Source organism: Phodopus roborovskii, unplaced genomic scaffold (assembly GCF_943737965.1).
Source record: "Phodopus roborovskii unplaced genomic scaffold, PHOROB, whole genome shotgun sequence".
In the NCBI taxonomy this organism is placed as follows: Eukaryota; Metazoa; Chordata; class Mammalia; order Rodentia; family Cricetidae; genus Phodopus; species Phodopus roborovskii.
The window spans coordinates 4,914,601-4,929,341 of NW_026126550.1; the positions used below are offsets into that span (position 1 = coordinate 4,914,601).

Here is a 14,741-nt window from a genome sequence, read left to right on the forward strand (position 1 = left end):
CCTTCCTGCCTCAGCAACAGTCCGAGTCCTGCTGAGGCCTGCTAAAGTCATCTGAGAGGAGGGAACCTCAATTAAGAAAATGTCTCCATGAGATCCAGCTGTAGGGCATTTTTTTCAATTTGTGATCAGCAGAGAGGGGCTCAGCCAATTGGGCTGGTAGTCCTGGGTTTTATAAGAAAGCAGGCTAAACAAGCCATGAGGAACGAGACAGTAAGCAGCACATCCTCCCCCCAACCCATAGCTTCTGCTGAATCAGCTCCTGCCTCCCGGTTCCTGCTTGAGTTCCTGCCCTGACTTCCTTTAATGATGAACAGTGATGTGGAAGTGTGAGCCAAATAAACCCTTTCCTCCTCTTCTTGCTTTTGGTCATGACGTTTCATCACAGCAATAGTGACCCTAAGTGAAACACTATAGCAAACCACCAACAACCCAGGCTCTCAAGGCTGGGTACTTGTCCTTCACACATGGGGCCAATAGTTCATAGGTACTCTGCCTAATGGCACTGTGGGAAGGGCACGCCTGTCCACAATCTTCATTCTTTCCAGGCTGTGATACAGAAAACAAAGAGCTATGTGATTTCCTCAATGAGGCAGAGAACCTGAAAGGAGTACAGTGTGTGCATCCCCGTACACTTTATTTCAGTTTGTAAGCTCATGAGGAGAGCAAGGAGGAAAGACACTCGTGAAAAGTTAAACTCCCAACACCCTTAGAACAGAGAATAGAAACCAAGCCAGAGACTGGGCCACCATCAATTCACGCTGCAGGGCAGGCTGTCCAGCACGGCTTTCTCCTGAGCCAGGCACTGTGCTGACAGCTTCGGATGAGCTTCTGACAGAAGCTCCACACATGTCCCTTCGAGTCCCTGTAGAAGCAAGGTTGGCTCAGCCACGGAGGCATCGGTCTGCAAAGGGAATTACCTCATAGCTGCAGATTTCTGAGAACCTGCCAAGTACCAACCAGCAGTGCCACGGGCCACTAGAGCAGTATGTGGTACTTCAATGCCCTGGGGACTCTGTTGATAACCAGCCTCCCGTCATAACTCAGGGAAGCAAATAGCCAGGGGTCAGCGGAGGCCCAATCCACAGCATACACACTGTCCTCGTGTTCCTCGTAGGTGGCGATAACATTGTCCTGCAGGGGTTCCTTACTCCTACAGCCCAAGAGATAGAGAACCAAGTGAGGCACAGAGGAGGTGAGAGTCCACAGAGCAAAACATGGCAGGAACACGCAAGCCCGGGAGCCCCCATGACTGATTACAGACATCATGAGTGTCTAGCAATGCCTTGTGCCCCCATCCTTGGCACCATGAGTTCCTGGGGTGATCACCTGTCTGGTGTATTACAAGGGCCCTGTCTAGAGACAGGGATGCTATGCCTAGTAGAGTATAATAGCAAAGGTGTTAATCCCCGCTCAGGTGTGGAGCCTTCCTGGCTCTGATCTGGGTAAGCCAACAACCCTCTCTCCATATCCTTAGACATGAGCCCAGGTGGTCCTCACGGAGAATCTCCAGGCTGTGAGCATGTGGCAAGCATTCCCAAGGAGCGGGCCTCCTGGCCTGCATCAGGAGGCCTGAAACCCCACATGCAGAGGCCACTTCTCAGAAGGCACAGATGCTCTGGCACTTTCTCCCCATTCCACAGAATGACTTCCAGGCACTGAATGCAGTCTGGGGGCCTTGAGTGCCTGCACAAAATGCTTCCTTTCCCCACGAGACAGCTGGAACTCTTAAAGTCCCCTACCTACCCTTGAATTGCACCTGCAGTCTAAGGTATCACAAGGCCCCCACTTTCCCAGCAAGTGGACCTGTCAGTGGTCACAGAATACTTTGTGACAAATACCAAGAAGAGTCTCCTCAGGGAACCCCATCTTCCTGGATTCAGTGGCAGGAAGTCATCAGGACAGTCTGCTAGGCACAATCTCTCCCCTGCTTCTTTAATGCTTCCCAAGCAGGGGGCAGCACACACATTAACCACTTAGCAGACTGAGGGAACAGAGGAGGTGAGAGACAGCCTCCTTGGCAGAAGCCAAGTCTATAGGCGCCTGGGAAGAACAGCTGCAGGCTCTACACCTGTGCTCAGCAGTGCACCAACAGGAGACTGACAGCGGAGGGGCACACTGCAGATGAGCCACACAGAGGTGTCTCCTCACAAAGTGACTAGCCAGACACAAGTGAACAAAGGAGCGTGTGTGGACACAGACCAGGCCAGGGAGGGGCCTGCACTGTGCTCTGGGCTCTCTGGCTGTCAGACTCAGTGGGGTTCACCCCAGAGTCTCCTTCCTCTGCAGTCTGGGAATAAACTTCTGGGGCATGCCTTGGGGGAAGCCACTGACACAGGAGCAGGGTAAACACTTTCGGGGACAAGAGCACCTCCCTCCAGTGTGGACTCCACAAAGCAAGCTATGTGCCCTGATGCCTTCTCTCACAACAGCCATGCAGACTCACACATACCAGCTATGAGGGCAACCTCAGACCTCAGACCTCTATGTGTGCAAGAAACAGGAGTACTGACAAGAGGGTGGGACCATGGCCATCTCCCAGTCACAGGGGCAATTAGCATGGGAAGCAGCTACACGACAAAAGGCTTTTGGAAAGTACTGAACCGCAATGGTGTGGCTGGGATGTACACGCCAGGACAGGTGTGCCGTGCTCAGGGCTGAGGAGGACCAAATGGCTCGCTGTCCTGGACTGAGACCCACATTAACCAACTGAGGCCTACATGGAAATGGTCAGAACTGTGACACTGTGATAGTTCCTCGGGGAGCGACAAGACCCAGGGGGTGTCATTCACATTGTTATCAGTGTTCAAATTTGCAGATTTGCAGACAATAATCTTTCAGATATGACATGTGGCATTAGAAAGACTGTGGAGAATACAGAAATATAGGGATTCCAACCATGTAGGCAGACCCTTTATAACTGTACTGTTCCTTATCTAAGAGCTAATGACCTTCAGATCTGTGGTCTGTAGACTGCAGAGAGAATGGGGACATCATCTGTATCACACATTGAAATTGCTTGGACCCAGATGTCATCTGTGTCCAGGGAGAACTCTTGCCCAGAAAGTCACCCACAGCTGTGTCCCTTACTTCTCAGCATGGTGCTCCTCTGCATCACTGACATCATCATCATCCACCAGGTGGCCAAAGGGCTCTGAGGAGATAGATACCATATTGGACAGGATGACTCTGCTGTCGCTGCTGCCAGTGAGGATCAGCTGGTCGTGAGAGTGGTTGTAGCGGACACTCCATACCCTACAACGGTCATGAGCAGATAAACAATTGTGAGTGAATACATACGAGTAACCGTGACCTTACTGGACAGGGCTACACTAGGTGTAGCAATGTAATCAACACCACATATGCTGATGCCAGGGGCTTTCAGGAAGGAACCAGAACCTACCATGTGCTACTCTAAAATATTCTTTGAGGACCCAACAAATAAGACCAGAATACTAAATGTCAGCTTGCACCTGCAGCAGGAAAAGGCTTGTCACTCTGCCTCCTGAAGCAACCCATGGATTAGCCACAACCTGGAACATCTAACAGTGCCCCACACACCTTTGCAGCATGCGCTGCCACATGACCCAAGACAAGGGTCTGTGTACCACCCAAGTGTCAGGTCTGATACTTGGGACACTTCTTCCTCTTGATAGCCAGAGGCCCTGCCGAGTTTGGCCCCCAGGATCCTGCTAAGATCACAGAAGACTCCAGTGCCCAGCTGGACAGTGCAGCAGGCCTCACGTGCAAAGCTGTGCTCCGCATGGTGGGTGCAGCTGAGCTTTCTGTTCAGGCTGCAGCAGATTACAGCCATTCATCTAGTTCATCAGAGCTGCACAGAGGACCCTGGGGCTTCAGAGACACAGCACCACTTCTGGGAAGGAACTAGCAAATCCAGCCCAGGAAGGAAAACCCCTGGAGGGACCTCCTTACCTAGAGAGGAGGACTCAAGAAAGTGACTCTGTCAGCCAGACTTTCCTGCACACACCTTCATACATACACACACATACACATTTCATGCACATACACGAACACACATATCTCCCACACATACACATGTACAGACACTTATATAGTCACACATTTCCTACGCACAGACACAAACATGTGTGAACATGCACATATAGGCTATGTTGGAATAATAACATGATTTCATGCCATATATACTAATCTGCATTTCATTCTTTTTTCCTCTCAGCATATGGTACACATCAAGACAATATTTGGAGAGGATGAATGGTCGTGGGCGTCTTTCCATACCCATGCATACAGATATGCCTCATTCCTTCTGGCAGCTGCATAATCTCCCCTGCATGGATGTCACCAAATTTACCTAACCAATCCCCTACTGATGGACATTTGGGTCGCTTCCAGGTTCCTCGAGTGGCAAACAATGCTGTGTGAACATCTGCGCACATTTACTTTTCCACACTTGAACCGGCGCGGTTTAAAGAAGAACCAAATCTGGTGTTTTTCTTCTCTTCCTACACTTCTAAATCACAAACATTCACATTTGGAATTAGTGTTTCTTTAGGAAGAATAAAACTGGGCTGATTGAATGATTCACAGCAGCACAAACTAAGCTGGTTTGTGCTTTTCCAAATGGTAAAGTAATTAGCAAAATAAATTACATAATCCCCCCTTCCCTAAAGCAGCATGCAAATGAGTTTCCGTACCAGTGGGAGTGTTCCTCCAGGGTCTTCACAGGCTCGGTGACATTCCGTGTGTCCCAGAACTTCACCTTGCAGTCGTCTCCACAGCTGGCGAGGTAATATTGCTTGTTGGGGTTGAAGTCGAGGTCACGCACCAGCTGCCCATGAGCGTTCTCTATGCAGTATATCTGGCTGGAGGGATAATGGCTCATGTAAAGAGTGAATGGGCTGTGGTAGCCACCTCACTTTTCCAGGGCTTTCACTAAGCCCTCAACTGAAGGAGAGCTGGCTCATGCCTCTGTTGGCAGCCAAGCAGAGGGAATCCCTGCAGAAATGGTTCATGATAAAAAACAGTGTTGACATCCCAGGAGTGTATGTGTAGTTCCCTGGACCAAATGGACAAGTGGACAATGGCTTGTAAGTATCAAAAGTGTGACACAGTGGGTAAAGTTGCCTGCCACCAAGCTTGATCACCTGAGTTTGCTCCCAGGGACCCACACTATGGAAGGAGAGAACCAACTCCTTCAAGTTATCCTCTAATTTACACTTGTACACCATTGTGAAGCCACTTCCACCCACTCTTGGGAGGGGGAGGGGCCAGAGGGACAATGACAGCCATGTAGAAGCTGGACCAGATGTGTGACACCCTGGCAACTTTGAAGCACAGAATAAGGAAGAAAAAGGAGAAGACTGGGCAGTGAAGGGTATTGTGTTGCTACTGTTTGGAGATACATGGAGAAAGAGAAAGAAAAACAGAAAAAGCTGAAAAACCAATGAGAGAAATGTTGACAGGGTTTGCTATGCTGTGCTTATTTGGTGTCTGTCTGCATCCCCACTCGTTCTCAAGGCAGGAGATGTGGAAAGGGGGTGTTTGGAATTACCCATATGATGGTTTAGAGTACATGTGCTCAATGCACATCCACAGATACCTGACCCATGTCCACATTGTTCACACACATATGTTCATGCACATGCATACATGTATACTTGTATATATTCATATTCACTCTCTCTTTTCTCCCTTTCTTTTCCTCCCCCCACCTCTCCAACCCTGTTTCTCTGGCTGCAGTCATTACGATGTCATATACCCAAAACAGGGTCAGATCACCCAGTGGGGGTGGAGAGAGGCCCAGGCAGTGCTGGACCCAATATAACCCTATAGTGCCCATCCTTTCGACATTCTACTGATCCCCCTCCCTCAGGGAGAGCCCAAACCTCCAGTGCTACCAGTGGCTTCCTCATTTGCTATGGCTTCAGTGGGGATCGGGGTACAACCTGGAAGACATAATTACCTTTCATATAGTGGAACCCTATCATGGTCTTCTGTCCTGCAACGAATATCATCTCAGCCCCTTCCCTTCCCCTCAGGTTGGAGTCCCCAGTCTGAACACATTTTAATTAATTAACTTACACATACATGAATGAGATGTGTGCACATGGGCATTCATGTACATGAGTACATGTGTACACATGTGGAGATCAGGACAACCTTCAGGTGTTTGTCCTATCTTTGCACTTTCAGTTCTGAAACAAGGCCTTTTTTGCTGCTGTGTAAAACTGGCATGTGCTCTTGAGTTTCCGGAAATTCCCTGGCCTCTGCCTCCCATCAGCAGGGCATGCTGGGGTTATAGACCCTTGTGTTGTTGCATGTAGCTTTGGTGTGGGTCCTGGGGATGTAAACCTGGGTTGTCAGGCTTATGGGACAAATGCTTTTACTCATGAAAGTGTCTCCCCAACCTGGCATTTTACATCTTCAATAGCATATACTACACTTTCTCAATATCCAGGTATTTCCCCTATCCTCCAAAATCAGATGCCCCAAACCTTAGCACTCTCATGTGAAACAGGCTAATCTGTAAAATCAACAATGTGGGACACTCTGAAAGCCACAGGCAGTCATGGGTGTACTGTGCTTGACTGAGGCTTGTTTCAGTTTCTGGCAGCACAACTTTAACACACCCCAGAAGAAACAGTACAGACAGCCTGGCTAGACAAAAATAAGGCTGTTGCCAAAGAAGTTGCCATCAATGAGAGGAGCAAAGGCTTGCTGTTATGGTGACACTTCCTTTGGAAGTTGGTGACTTGTCACAGAGACAACCTGAGCACAACAAGGTCACTGTGGGGAGCTGCCAGCCAATGCTGCATGCATCTTGTATTTTGGTGTGTGAGGCAGACTTTGAGCTTCTTGCCTTCACATCCTTCAAAGAGCAGCAAGAAGAGAAGCCCAGAGGACAAAGAGAAGTGGGCTGTGCAGGATATCCATCACGGTTTGAGTCCACGGCCTCCAGCTTGATCAGGGAGCCAAATCACTCCTTTGTGCAGATATGCACAGGGGAGGAGTGCCTACCGGTTATTTGTCAGCCCTGGATTTTCACAGGGGCCTCAGAACTAAAATTAAAGGTGTTCCCCCACCATGGGAGAAGCTCACGTTATTACATGACATCCGTCTCTTCAGCTCAGTGATAAATGATGGTGTGCTAAGGGGATAAACTGCATCTTAAAGGAGCCTGTGCAGGCTCCCGTTGCCATGGCAACAGACATCCCACCATCACTCCTCTGCCTATCAAAATCACAACTGGAACAGAAAAATCGCTCTTGTTTGTTCCATTAGAACTGCTGGTTGTTGCGTATAATTACTTAAATGACAAAATATGATTGCCCAATAGGTATGGCTCTTGAGAGCACAGAAATGGCCAGACAACTCCACAAGGGAGGCTTAGGCTGGGGACTGAAAGTGCCAGCCTGCAGCGCTAATCACAGAGATGGAGCATCTGTGTCGCCATGGGGCTTATGAGGCACCACAAAGCACTGGCCTGGGTTTCCTTCTACACTGCCTCTGACACAGGAAAAGCTAAGGGACATCACAAAGCCAGCACCATGACAACTCCCTGCAATGGCCTCCCAGCTTAATTTGGGGTGAAGATAATTCCAACAGAAGTGAGAGGGAAGACTGCAAGCCACATGTCCCCAGCACCTCTGGCTTTCAATCAACTCCTTCAGAGGAGGAAGGGAAGGGAGAAAGAAACAGGGATCCAAAGTGTGGGCACATCACTGACCTCATGCTCCGTGTATCCCAGCCTCTCAGCGTGGTGTCGCTTGCTGTGGCCACCTGGGTGCAGTTGTGGTGTGGGCTCCACCGCCCTGCAGTGAACCTCAGCTGTCCCCTTCCTTCCAGAGCTGCTGAGCTGGCCAGCTGGGCATGGTGGGTATTGTTCAAAGGAGAGAAGAAAAATCTGAACTGCTTATACGATTCTTGGGATTTTATGGAAATAATTAGAACAATTAGGGGATTCTGTCTTTGTTTCCCTCCCTTAGAAGGGAAAACCATTTGAACTTTATTGGAAAAATAAAATAAAATAAAACTGAGCACAGCAAAAAATAGAAGGCACATTAATAGCCCTATTATGGAGGGCTTGCTCCAAGTGTGTGATTAGAGACAATCAGCTCAAGCTTGAAGAGAACAATACGGAATAACTCAAACATCTGGCTTTTCCAGAGACAGAGGAAACCAAGTCCCCATGGTCAGCTGCTTCCGGAACGACACATGTTCTTTAATCAAAGCTATTCCCAATACAGTCTCTTCTCCTTTATCACGAGAAGCACGGGACCTTCACGGGGTTCCCTCCATCTCCACAGGCTGGAAAGGACCCACAAAACTGTCTCTTGGGGCTCTGAGCCTGGTAGAGAAGCCCACTGAACGTTCCCCCTGCCTGGGATCTTCCGTTAAAGGCCCCAGGTCTTTCCATTTTCTGTTTGAAGCTCTACTCATCTGGTTCACTTCGGCACCATCTCTTGTACTTCAACATGCCCAAACCCATTGCTGATGAATTCATTTTAATCTTCAAACTGTGCTCTCAGAGCCCCATGAGAAGCGGTGTGGCCAGTCACCCAGGGAGCCTGGCCAAGCCTCAGTAGCTAGGAATAGTTGGAGAGAGGTCTTCTGGGGTTGCTAATAGGGCATAATGTCCTGTGGTAGGATCTGGTGTTGCTGTGCCCTCTGACCATGAGAGGAATATGGGTCTGACTGTGGGTTTGAATCACAGCACTAGGAAGCAAAGCCACAGGATGGAAGTCATCAGGGCTTCTGGGAGGGACTGAGAAGCCACCCTTATCTGAGGCTCGGGCTTTCCTATCACCAGTGGAGGCCATCAGAATGGAGGCATTCTGAGGCTGGGTTGCAGGATCTCTACAACCTGCTGGCTGGGCAGTGGATACCCTGCAACAGCCTTGGTTGTGCACGGGACAGGTGCACAGAGGTGAGGGAGGTGCCCATCTGATACAGCATTGTGACAACTGCAGCTCTCACCTGAGACCAGATACTCAGGAAGCTGTCATCCAGCAGGGTCTATGTGAGAAGAGGTCACAGACAGGTATGACACAGAAGTCTTGGCAGGGAAGTGGATGGTGAAACAGCCTGTCCCACAGAGTCCACGGGAATGGCCTTGTGTGCCAAATGGCATCTCAAAAGAGGCTATGAAGATGTACTCCCTATTCCTCTTCCCTGGGCATCTAGAAGAAAGTATTCTTCTCTCCCTACAGGGAGACCATGCAGCCAAGGAATACACAAACATCTTACAATGCAAATCTTCATGCCTTCCACTGTAGTGAGTGGTCACCACCCAAAAGGACTTCACTACCCCAGAAAATCACACTGGCTCTGCAAGCCTCATGCTCCTACCTGACTCATCAGCATGCTGTTTGGATGAGCCCAACTCTGAAGACCCACAGGCCTGACCTTTCACCCCCTCACAAAGAGCTGAAGGCCATGTCGGCTCTGTGCAGAAGCTTTCACCCTGTTCCAAGGGGACACTGAGGCAGGTATATGGGTACCAGAAAATGGTCCAAACAAGAAGACAGGGTGAGGGCAGAGAGAAAGGAAACCCTACCTCATGTGGGGCAGCCTGGGGAATGTGTTAGATGCTGAAGGTGCAATGAGAGGGGCTGTGGCAACAGCAACAGTGGGAAGAGTGGGAAGAACACACAGACAGATGTGAGATGTGTGTGGTACTCAATAACCCTTTGCCACTAAGTTCTCATGAGACAGGATACACAGCAGCATGCAGCACAACAGGAGGGACGGGTATGGTGAGATGCCAGGAAGGGGAGAAGAGCTGGAGGTAAGGCCACTGTCCAGCTCCAGGCCTACGCTCCCCAACACAGGCAGGACACTCAGAAACCCAGGAAGAAAACGGCAAAGGGGAAGAGAGTTAGAGCCCAGGAAGCCTGAGCTACTTCAGGATCGTCATATTCAAGGTGGTGGCTGGAGACCTGGCCGGATGAGTTCTGGGGACGCCAAGACCCCACCCACCTCCATGTTTTCTCTCACTCAGTCCAGGGCAGAAGGAATGATGCTCAGAGGACCTGAGAGGCCACCAGTGGCCAGGTGCAAGTCAGCTTTCAGAACTCAGCATACAACTCCCATAGAAGGGTATCGGAGAGTCTAGCTGCCAACCAGGGACAGTCAAAGATAGGGAGTGGGGGAGCCTGCAGGACAAAGAGGGTGAGGCACTCATGAGACTGGGGTCTTCTGCTCTCTCTGCTCACTGTTTCAGGTTCCCAGTCCCTTCTTTTCCTTGTTCTGCTACCAGGGTGCAGTTCTGTTCAGTTAGCACAGGGGCATGAGGAGGGCTGGGCATGTGGCTCAATGACAGAGTCCTGCTTGACTAGCAGACACAAGGCCCAGTTCTATCCCCAGCATTGCAATTAACAGCAACAAAAAAAAGGTTCACAGAAGGAGGTTTTAGACCCTGACTGAGCTACCGGCAGACATTATAGAGCAAGTGAAGAGCATGCTGAAGCCTGAGGAAGAAGCTGATGTGAAGCTGTATAGAAGGGAGAGAAAGGAGGCAAGAAGCACAACAGAGTGCGGACTCTGAGACACGGGAAGATGGCAAGAGCTGGCGGACATGATGGAACAGTTTCAAAAGGGAGAGCCAACAGCAATGCTACGTCAAGATCTAAAAGAAATTCTAACCAGACAGTGATATTAACACCCACTTGGTATTTCCACAATAAGGATGTAGAATGGCTAGTCTCGGGCAATAATATTGGCAACTTAGGCTCGATGCCTAAATCTCCAAATGCACAGTGTGAATGAAAAACTTCCTACAATATCTTCTCAAGCTTTAAAAGAGCCACTTGTCTCATCTCCTGGAAACCTAGTGTTCTGGTTAATGACAACTTGGTGGTGATAGAGACTAAACTAAAACACCGAAGCTCAACACACAGGGATGTTTCGTTTTGCCTATTCAACACTGGGTTCTCATCAGTTTCCCATTAAGCACATGCATTTGCTGCCAGTCTTCAGGAAAGAAAATATAAGGTCATATTGGGGTTTTTAAGGTAATTTTTTTTTTATTTTATGTGTAAAGGCATTTGCCTACATGGATGTCTGTGAACCACATGTGTGCCTAGTGCCCCAGAGTCCAGGATAGGGCATTAGATTCCTTGTGACTGAAGTAACAGATGATTGTAAACCATCTTTTGGGCGTTAGAACTCAAACGTGGGTCCTCTGGAAGCTACTGCTCTAAACTGCTGAGCTATCTCTCCAGTCCTATGTCATGTCTTTAAAAGAATGCAGACTCATGGAGGGGACAGAGCAAGCCATTGGTAAAGCTGAGGTGAAAATGCCTGGCACCATGCCAGAAGGAACGACCCCAGCATCAGACAGCACAAGCTCCTGTAGCCTCCACCGCCCCCACGATGTCCACCCCACCCGGTGAGGACTGCAGCAAGCCTAGTCAACAGAGTAAAACACAGCCTGCTTCCCCACACTGAACTTCACCTGTAGGCAGCTCTACATTCCTGAAACAATAAGCCATCAGTTCACAAGTCATCAACCATCCACCAATTTATCACAAGGCCACAGAGCAACTGCTTACTGCTGTGCAAGCACTGTCTCCTCGCACTCAGTATCTGCCTGTATGTAACAGCTCAAGGCAGAAGCAGAAACCCCAACCACAGAGCCAGGCAAGGCACATGGGGCTGGCTATTGGTTCATTTCCTGATAATACGATCACATCTCACAAGACACAGATGAGGAAACCATTGCTGTCTTGAGAAACCTAGCAAATGAATGGTGGGGCCAGGTTAGCCATCATGGTATACATTTCTAAGATTTCCTGAGCTGTGGGAAGGAGGGCAGTTTCCTGAGGGGCAGCTGTAACTTAAGCTGGGAAACACAGGAGTGAGGCACCCAATGCTGGGGAGAGAACAACAAAGTAGAAGGAAAGGGGAGGGGATGGGGAAGGTGTGAAGGTGTGAAGACCATGGCAGGCAGGAGCCCAGGTCCAGGGACAGTTCACACAGAGGAACCACTGGGCCATACCCAAGTCTCAAGTGGGATGTAAAACACAAATGTATCATTGTGGGCTGTCAGGTGTGAGACAGCAGCAGAGGTCCTCAGCTGAGGCACCAGCTGAGGAGTTCAGAGGTGGAGGGGAGACAATGAAAATGAAGCTAAGGTGAGGGACAACACAGAACCCCCCCCCCACCCTTACTTCACAGAGGAGAAAACTACATCTCAAGTGGGGTGGGGAACTCACTCATGGCCACATGGCCACTTGAGGCAGATAGGCTAGAGTGTGGACTCCTGATGCAAGGAGTAGGAAAGATAAACCTTAGGAGCGACCCACTCAGGGCAGCAGCATGGACTTTCTGCAAGGATGGCCACCACACCTTGGTCTTTCTGAGACATGAAGCCACAGGATATGACAAACACAGTCATGTTTTTCAGCATTAAAGAGAAATACTCAGGGATTAAACACTTTCAGATGAAGCATCACTAATGCCAGGATACAACCAAAAGGAAACACCTTCCAATGAACACAGTGTAATGACCTTTGTCATCCCTGAACCTCACATGGGTGCACTTCAGAAAAGTCTTGGCGTTAGAGTTGTGAAGACAAAGAGCTGCACTTTTACCACCATGGCCACTGAGCCAGAAAGCAACCAGGAGCATGCATGATGCTCATAGCTGCCCTGTAGAAAGAGCCAAGCACCCCATCCTACCTCCTTGAAGAGGCAGGACTGTCTGTGGCACTTACACTGTTACATGGCACAAAGCGGCCCACACAGGCTGTGTGAAGGGCAAGGTAGGAGCAGCTTATGTGATAGCTCTAGCCACCTTACTCTGTGAGTCTTCTCCCAGCCTTTGGCCTGAGACTGAAGCCAGTGACTCATTTAGATACGATATGGGATTCTCTTTGCTGGTACTGGTTGTGATGGGCAGGAACAGCTGCAGCCATCTTGCCAGCATCATGACAAACACCAGTGATATGTAGCAATGGCAGAGCAGTTGGATATGGAGCAGAGGACCTTCACACTGTTGAAAACCTGCTTTGTCTTCATCTTTTCATCAGTGTCCAACTCCCTTTTCTCTTAAGCCCCATCTTGCAATTGCAGTGAAATGCAGCCTACCATCTTGCAACACCATCTGAAAATGCTAACTGCAACACACACACACACACACACACACACACACACACACACACTAATAAGATAAAATAAAATAAAACAGCAATTGTCTGACACATGGTACTTTTCTTGAATTTTGTCATGACTCAGTACACAACACATAGAATATTAAGAGAGTTGAGTGTCTCTGGGGATGAGGTCAGAACAAAGGCCATGCAGTCTAGAGATACTAGAAATGGACTTCTGCAGGGGCCTGGGTTTAAAGAGGGCAGACTCATTTGTAGGGGCAATCTCAAGGCTGTGGCATGGCCACTGTTGGCTGCTTGTAACCAGGTTTACAGTGAGAATCAGAGGCTAAACCAAAGCAGAAAGGCCTAAAAACCATGTACTTTGGCCAAAAAATGAGCATACTGGAAACTGTGGACAGGTTGACACAGCTGCTAAAGAGACTTAAGCTACTTACTAGAAAGCCCTTGCTTTTCAATGGGACAAAAGAAGCCACCTTGAGGGTACCTCGGGAACTGGCCAGCCAGGTCCCACCAGCCCACAGGGATGAAAGAACAAACTACTGAAAGACTTTCCCTTGAGACAAAGCAGCCCAGGGTGTCCTTCTTACAGAGGTTGCCCACCCAGGCACTCAGAGCCTGCTACCATTCCAAGAAGACCTGGCTGACACTCAAGCTGGCAGCAGACCTTGGCACCATCCACATGATGCTAATTTTGTAGGGATGCAGAATACAAGAGCTGCAGGATCATGGAAACTTCCACCCAGAATTGAAAGGAAAGACAGGGAGGCTGGGCAGTGTGTGGCAGGATCAGGATCCATGTGTGGAGCCCTTGGAAGGACAGTGCCCCCCTAGGGCAAGGCCCCTGGGAGAATGGTGTGGACTGTGAGGATGAAACCAAACCTGCAATTGAGATCCCAGTATGTTGGAGCAAGGAGAAGAACACGAAACATCTACAAGGGAAAGCAGCAGGCACTGAACAGAGGCAGCCCAGGAGAGAAACCCTGTGATCTGCCACAGGGCTACCCAAGGCCTCTGGCTCTCACATCACACTGCTGTGTGCTAGTTGCCAGACACGAAACTACAGGTTTTAGTGTTCCAGTTTTGCTTTGGCCCAATCTTTCATTGCTGTCTTCCCACTCCTTCCTTTTGGAATGGGGATGTTTACTTGGTGCCATTTTATGTTCAAGTCAGTAATTTGTTTTCTGAGTTTTATAGGGCACACAGCTATGAATGACCTCAAATCCACATGGAGTTTCTGAACAATGTTTGAAATGTTAAGATTGGGCACTCTTAGAGATGAGCTAAAGTCATTTTGCATTATAAGATGGCCATGGCTTTGGGGATCGGGTAGACAGAAGAATATTATGGTTTAAATATGAAATAACTCTCAGTTTCATGTTTTGAATACTTGGTTCCCAATTAGTGGTGTGATTTTTGGGGGAGGACCTGGAGATATTAGGAGGTAGGGCCTAGCTGGAGGAAGTAGGTCATTGGGACATGCCTCCTTTTTTAATTTGTATTTTATGTGCATTTTTTTGCCTGCATGTATGTCTGTGTGAGGGTCCTGGAACTAGAGTTACAGATGGCTGTGAGCTACCATGTGGGTGCTGAGAATTAAACCTGATTCATCTGAAAGAGCAGCCAGTGCTCTTAACCTCTGAGCCATCT

General features: G+C 49.0%; 1 protein-coding gene across 1 annotated transcript in view; it reads right to left on the minus strand.

Annotated features, from left to right (window-relative positions):
- Positions 1 to 613: 613 nt before the first annotated feature.
- Positions 614 to 14,741, minus strand: part of Eipr1 (EARP complex and GARP complex interacting protein 1) — a 101,758-nt gene continuing 87,630 nt past the window's right edge. The window contains 4 exon segments of the mRNA XM_051201214.1: positions 614 to 1,150; positions 3,088 to 3,252; positions 4,674 to 4,841; positions 7,706 to 7,842. Of these exon segments, the coding sequence (XP_051057171.1) occupies positions 976 to 1,150; positions 3,088 to 3,252; positions 4,674 to 4,841; positions 7,706 to 7,842 (645 nt within the window). The 3' untranslated portion in view covers positions 614 to 975.